The sequence below is a fragment of the Cryptotermes secundus genome, unplaced genomic scaffold (assembly GCF_002891405.2).
Source record: "Cryptotermes secundus unplaced genomic scaffold, Csec_1.0 scaffold371, whole genome shotgun sequence".
NCBI classification, from domain to species: Eukaryota; Metazoa; Arthropoda; class Insecta; order Blattodea; family Kalotermitidae; genus Cryptotermes; species Cryptotermes secundus.
The window spans coordinates 241,207-248,169 of NW_019741978.1; the positions used below are offsets into that span (position 1 = coordinate 241,207).

At 38.0% G+C, this 6,963-nt stretch overlaps 1 protein-coding gene and 1 long non-coding RNA gene across 3 annotated transcripts in view; one reads left to right on the forward strand and one right to left on the reverse strand.

Annotated features, from left to right (window-relative positions):
- Window positions 1–365: 365 nt before the first annotated feature.
- LOC117282975 lies at window positions 366–1,752 on the reverse strand. Its single transcript, XR_004513957.1, has 2 exons — window positions 1,701–1,752; window positions 366–1,011 (listed from the first exon to the last, which is right to left on the reverse strand). It is a non-coding gene; the product is annotated as an uncharacterized LOC117282975 (long non-coding RNA).
- The window catches only part of LOC111872866 (docking protein 2), an 8,440-nt gene continuing 2,485 nt past the window's right edge, over window positions 1,009–6,963 (forward strand). The window contains exons 1-3 of one of the 2 annotated variants that reach the window (XM_033754882.1): window positions 1,009–1,821; window positions 3,603–3,782; window positions 4,980–5,133. In XM_033754882.1, coding sequence (XP_033610773.1) covers window positions 3,744–3,782; window positions 4,980–5,133 — 193 coding nt within the window. In that variant the 5' untranslated portion in view covers window positions 1,009–1,821; window positions 3,603–3,743. Of the gene's footprint in view, window positions 1,822–1,842; window positions 2,244–3,602; window positions 3,783–4,979; window positions 5,134–6,963 lie in introns of those variants that run through there. The other variant, XM_023867098.2, reaches the window with a different exon arrangement.

Below are 6,963 nucleotides of genomic sequence, written 5' to 3' on the forward strand. Positions count from 1 at the left end.
ACCCATTCAGCCTCCTGCACAAATGAATATTAGGGGCTGTTTTCACAGGAATAATAAAGCACAATCTGCCTCCACTTACTGTCAAGGCTAAAACTTGTGAAGCTATAGCTATAAATCAATATCACTACATGTCATAGTGCTAAATTAAATACAGGGATAACTTTAACTTAACCTTACTTCTTATAATACTGAATAAATATTACAACCAGCAGCCATCACAGGAATGTTCATTACTGGAATTTTGGGTTGTATTGGGTTTATTAAAATACATAGCTCTCATACAACTTAAATGCACATGTACACAATTTTACCTCACAAGGTCTGAACTGTTGCACCAAATTCAATGTTGAACTGCAATGAATTCATAACACATTAAGACAACGTATTTCAATCTTCTCACCACTAATCACAACAGAGATCTGAAATCCTGTAACGAATCCAATGTTGAATTTAAATGGACACAATTCACGACCGTCATTAAAACTGAACCCTACTTTATCTTCTCTCCATTAATCACAAGTTCGCTGTTTGCTTTTTAGGTTCATCATCATCACCATCACTTGTCATCATTCTTTTGTCAGGAATTAGTAGTGGTTTTAAATAGAAAGTTCCTATATGCACTGCCAAGACCGCAGCAAGTAATATCTTTCCAGCTCTTATTTTTGATGCCCAAGATGATTTCATTGCAAACACAGTTCTCCTTAAACACTTAACCTTCTCGCCAGTCCGCCATGTTATAATTGTAGTAATTCAAAGAAAGAATATATAATATCAGCTATAGAAGTACCTTGTACGGGGATGTGACGCCGTGTAGTCCGGTGGAAGTTAGTGCCTCGATACTCTGGATCGAAGGACAGGACCTGCAAGCTTGCTTGGCTTTCTCCTCGATCCTGAATTGGAGGTGTTATGTTCATCCGGGTAATGCTTGTTAACTTCAGTAGGTACTGAAAGTTACTGTCTTATGGCATATAACGCCGTGCAGTCCCAGGAGACACAACACTTCTTAGACACCTTTGCACCCAAGAAAAAAAAAAAGAGAGAGAGAGCTGGTTCGGTGATATGCTGTAACATAATGTACTATTTTAATTTTCGTGAAAATGCGTGTTGGTATAACGTTACTGAAATCTCCATATGAAAACCTCTATCTAGCAGTATAGTTCGTCAGTTTGTTGGTCATCACGGAAAACTGCCAGTAGGATAACAAACAAACCTACATAACAAAGCTGTACCGTTACAAGTGTGCTTGTAGTATTCAAATTCATAACGCTTAGTGCCTCTTTAATCCTTTTAATGCTCTTGATGTGCATAGTTATTCTTTCTGCCTACTTACTTATCCCTGCACTATACTGCATAATGGTGGATAAACAGAATGGCGATCTGTGGAATGTGCAAACAGAGATGGGAATTGTAGAGTTCTGTCTTCAGAGACATAGCTTCATGTAGCCCGCTGAAAGTCAACCAACGATTCGGAGGAACATGTCCGCTCCATTTTCAGGGTCGAAGAATAAGCCTAGGAAGAAATCAGCATGAAGGTGGCAGCAAGGAAAGCTGGTATCTTGACTATTATTCGGCCTTGAAGATGGAAGATCCGTGATCCTGCTGTTGGCTGGCTTTCAACGCATTACACAGTGTTATGTCCAAGAAGATTGAACTCTTCATAATCACCGCCGTGATAACTGAGATCCTCAAATTCTACATACCTTTAATTGGATATAATTCTAACAGAGGTCACTTGAACACCGGAAATACATATCATCTAGTTGAAAACACCAACATGTTTACATCCGGTGATGCTGGGGGAGTGTACGCTGTGTTGCCAAAGTATGCCTTGCGGAAGTTTGTTTATGTTATTCAAAAGATGCCCCTTTACTTTGTCATTCCATGAAATTGATATAAAGAGATAAATGTGGCCTGGACATAATGTTTAACTTCGTCTGAAGTTTTTCTAAAATTAAGTAATAATTTTATTTCAACACTTCCTTGTAGTGTTTCGTTCAAACGTGGCAATAGTGAAAGCCGAATTATCTGTGTGTTCTGCGCTGTTCTTAACTAGCAGATGTCTAGATCGGAAGTATAGTTTGTTTTATTCTCCGTGGTTATTAGTATATTATAAGGCAATGTGACTTTTAACATGTCCATAGTACGCGGTATTGACATGCACAGTGAGAATTATGGAAACGGAAAAGCCTTTCAAGGAAGGACATTTGCTGTTCCCACCTCATGGAGTTTTGGGACAGCTGAAGGTTAGTTTCGTTTAACAGGTAAAGGCGTATTGTAAGTAATTAAGTACCGCGCCAGGAATGACGTATAGAGGCGTAGATGTATAGTTCTAGTCCTTTTTCATCTTCGATACAAAATAGAGGAGCGATAAGTTGTACGGCGCGTACCGCTTTGTCCCCAGGAAAAACTCAGCAACACCCATTGGACAGGAGGCTAGGTGGCCCCAGAGCCGATGTGGACACAGTAGCGAACAGAAAATGTTCGCTTCCGCCGGGAATCCTAGATTCTCCCATTATTAGCCCATAGCTTAAGCACATTGTAGGCCGAGCTACCCAGGCTCATGTAGTTTCATTTAATTTTTTTTTTATAAAAATGTTAACCGGTAAAGTCAGTAGTTATTTCTCACATGGAGTACTGAAGTGTAAAAGAAGCAACGTATGGTTTTCAGAATTTGTATGCGTGTTATACAGGTACATTGTTTCACAGTTTTGGTGGGAAGCTAACATTCAGATGTAGTGACCCTGGTTTTCAAGACAAATTGTTTAGGCTAAGGAACTCGTTACATGATACTTTTGGAATATCAACAGAAGGGCTTGCTGAAGGGTAATGCAATTTTTAAATGCCCAGTGAGGGACAGTGGTTATGGCTTGCTGTGAAGGTTGGGGTAGCCGTAACACTCAGTATTTGGGATTTTAAAGTTCACATTTCAACTGGATTAGCAGCTAGAGTAATATCATGCTTTTAGAAAGTCAACCACTGGATTTTATTCGAACTGCAGCACAGTGTTTTATACTTGAAACTGCAGTAGTGTATGTAAGATGGCATGTTTGTTGGCCAGATAGTGGCTTGAAGATAGATAGTGGCAGGTAGAGACTGGTACATGTTTCCATTTATCCTCATATGACACTGAATCCTGTACTAGTCTTCTTATTGTGCCAACCAGTTTATGCATTAAAGGTAAAGTTGTCCCTGTGCTCAACTAATTAAGCACTCTGATGTTAAGGTGTATGGGGGACTGGATGTATAGATCCACATTTTCTTGACTTCGGCACTAGTTTGAGGTGAGCGGTCAGATTTACACCCTGGCCACTTCACCACCAGGGAAAGAACCCCTGGTACCCATTGGATAGGAGGCTGGGTGGGTACCAGAGCAGATCTGGAGGATGTAGAGAAAATAAAATTTTTGACCCTAATTGGACTCAAATTCCCACCCCTCAGTTGTTCAGCCCATAGCCAGTCACTGTACTGACTAAACCATCCCGGCTCCTACTGGTTGTGTAGTATCATGATTATTTACATTATTTACAAAATTTCCCCAGACTTCACTTGTTAATTTTATTGCATGACTTTATTATATCACCCAAGTCTTATATTGATTTCAGAAATCATGGCACAAGAAATATTGTCAGCTCTTCAGATCAAGCAAGAATGGAATTGAACGACTGGAGGTGTTTGATAATGAAGAGGAAGTGTCAAAAAATACAACTGTAAGGATCATTACCTTGGAAAATTGCATCAAAATTATGCAAGATGCTCAGAAACATCAACCAAATGTGTTTGCTGTGAGTTTCTTACTGTTGTATATTTTGAAGTATATCTAACATTTATTTTGGAAGCCTAGGTTCAGTACTCTTTTGTTATGACTGGAATATGATGGCTAATATTATGATAAGCTTACCCAGGCTTCATAATATTCACACCATCTTTTCAATATAAGCGGTATTCCTGGTATTACCCATGCTAGGTCCTGCTATATTTTTAAGCTTAACATAAAGGTGCTAAACAAATTTTAAATGTAGTTCCATAAAGTTCACAAACAGAATGTGAAAACATTAAATGAATAACTTTCACCCTAATATTGGGGTTCTAAGAGGCAAAAGTAATCAATTAATGTATTATTTTTAAATAGACAGTATAAACCCTCATGTATTATGTTGAAGTGAATGTCACATGGTGGAATAGGAGCTGCTACCCCTCAGAATTGCTGGTTACTTATGTTTTAGTTTCTGCTGAAAAGTCCTATGGATGGGAGTTATGTGTATTTTTGTTATGAAAGATCAGTGTTTCAGCGACACTGATGTTTCTTATCATTGTAAATAGCAGAATTTAGGCATTATTATAATTCAAATAGAAACCTAAACAGCTAACCTTATTATGTTAAGCCTGCGTACAGCTTCTTCAGGAGGTCTTAAATTCTAAAGTGACTAGCTGCAGCTCTAAAATATTTGTACACTCTAGAATCTGAGTTATAATAAACTCTCTGCTTTTTTGCTTTTTTCATTAAATTGGAATTAATTTATGCTGCTGTTTTGTTCATGCGGTGACTATTAATTGGCAGCGATGTAAACGTGTCATGCAAAATTTTAAATAAAACTTTTTAAGAATTACACACCAGTGATAATTTCTGTTATTTGTTTGGAAAGTTTGTGTTATTGTGACAGAGTTCTTAGGAAGTTGTTTAGTTTTGACTGAATGAAGGGCGAGGGGGTTAGTGAAACTTCTCATCTCCTGGGGCAAGCTTGTGCTGGTGCGTATTTTGCATGAAACTGATAAATATCAAAATATTTTAGTTGTTCTAATGTACTTGTATTAGAACAATGAGGATACTTAGGGGCCATATAATATACTCAGTATAGACATTAATCTGCAAGAAAATAGATATTAGAAAGTTCAGATATCACAGATGAAGTACAAACAAGTGGTAACATATTTTTCTCCCAGTCTGACTCATGGAAGAAATATATTCTGTTGCATGACAGATTGTCACGAAGAATGCCATCCATCACTTCGCTTCTCTCTCGGAGAAGGAGCTGTCAGACTGGATATCGGCATTTCAATCTGTTGTCTTCAAGGATGACTGTTCAAGACGTACCATTGAAGAGGACAATGATTTGTATTGCTCGTCAGGTGAAGGTCAGTGTTCCATGTTCAGGGAGAATGATTAAGTTGTCCGTGTGCTTATGTAACACTTTCCATGCTGAGTTTCTTTTGGCTAGGTCTGTAACCGTTCCCTTTCTATCTTTGTATTTATTTGTCGGCTTTGGTAGACCACTTGACTCTTCTCTGGATCATGTCACGGTAATAACTGAGGCAGCGGGGAAACTGCACATTTAAAACCCGTCCACTGCTAGAAATCAACGACACGATTTCTGCTCTCCACAAATTGTTTATTTCAGAAGCAAACACTATAACTTTATTAGCAAGTACGGAGTAATGTGCCCTTTTTATTATTATTATCAAAGATTAATCAAACCAAATAAAGACTGATAAATTTAGATAAACTTGGAGAGTGCAGCCCAATGACATCTGCCTTTCATGAATTCAAAACGCCAAAGTCCTTTGGAAACTCTATCCTGTGGGAGCGTTGCTTCATCCCCTGTATAGGATTTGAATCGACGGCCTTTCTCCCAGACAAGAATAGGTTCCTATTGGTTGATTTTAACAGGCTAAATCCATCATACAATCAGCACTAGACAATCACATAACGAACTTTGAGAATAAAGAGATCCAAAGATACAGAACCCGGTACCCCACATGTGAAAGCAGTTATTTCTTAGTTTAGGGTCCAATTACACCCTTCCAAAGACACTTTTATAACAGCTACCCTATTAGCAAAACAAAATTTACATCTTCGGCAAACTACAGACTTGCCTCCTGTGGTGGCCTCGTCCCTTTCCGTTCACCCAAGCTGCAGGTAACAAAACAAGGCAGTTATTTCTGTCCAGATGCGAAAAGCAAGTCATAACATGCTAATGAATCGGTCTCCCCAATAAATCAGTCACTCTACTGAAATGGCTAAAGAGGACCATAACTCTTCCCTTGAAGAGTTTTAAAAGGTTTGGGCTGTCACAGGTCAGAGTACACAAGTGTCAAAGCACATAATTCGCATATATATCCTATCTACCTATCTATCTATCCTATCTATCTGAAGTCTTAAGCACAATCTCTTCACTAAAGAATAAGACTTCCTGTGGATACGATGGGCTGTCCAATAAAATTATCAAGTTATGCGGTGAGCAGATAGCTAAACCACTCACCTATATCTATAACTTATCCTTATATACTGGAATATACCCAGATCGGCTAAAATATGCCAACATCATACCATGTTTTAAAAAGGGTGATGCATCCGAAATATCTAACTATAGGCCTATTTCTCTGTTGACAGGATTTTCCAAATTATTTGAAATATTAGTCTTTAATAGGTTAAAACAACAGTTGACAAATAATAATATTATTGTTGATGAGCAATATGGATTTAGAAATGGTGCATCGACACAAAATGCAATTTTTAACTTAACAAACTCAGTATATAAAGCATGGAATAATAAGGAACTGGTAGTAGGTATTTTTTGTGACCTTACAAGGGCATTTGATTGCGTTAACCATGACTTGTTAATTCAAAAGTTGGAACATTATGGAATTAGAGGATCCATTTTGAAATGGTTTGAATCATACTTATTTAACAGGAAGCAGAGAACTCTATTACAGACTCAAAACCTTAACACTTCTGTTTCCAGATGGTTAACTNGCTGTCACAGGTCAGAGTACACAAGTGTCAAAGCACATAATTCGCATATATATCCTATCTACCTATCTATCTATCCTATCTATCTGAAGTCTTAAGCACAATCTCTTCACTAAAGAATAAGACTTCCTGTGGATACGATGGGCTGTCCAATAAAATTATCAAGTTATGCGGTGAGCAGATAGCTAAACCACTCACCTATATCTATAACTTAT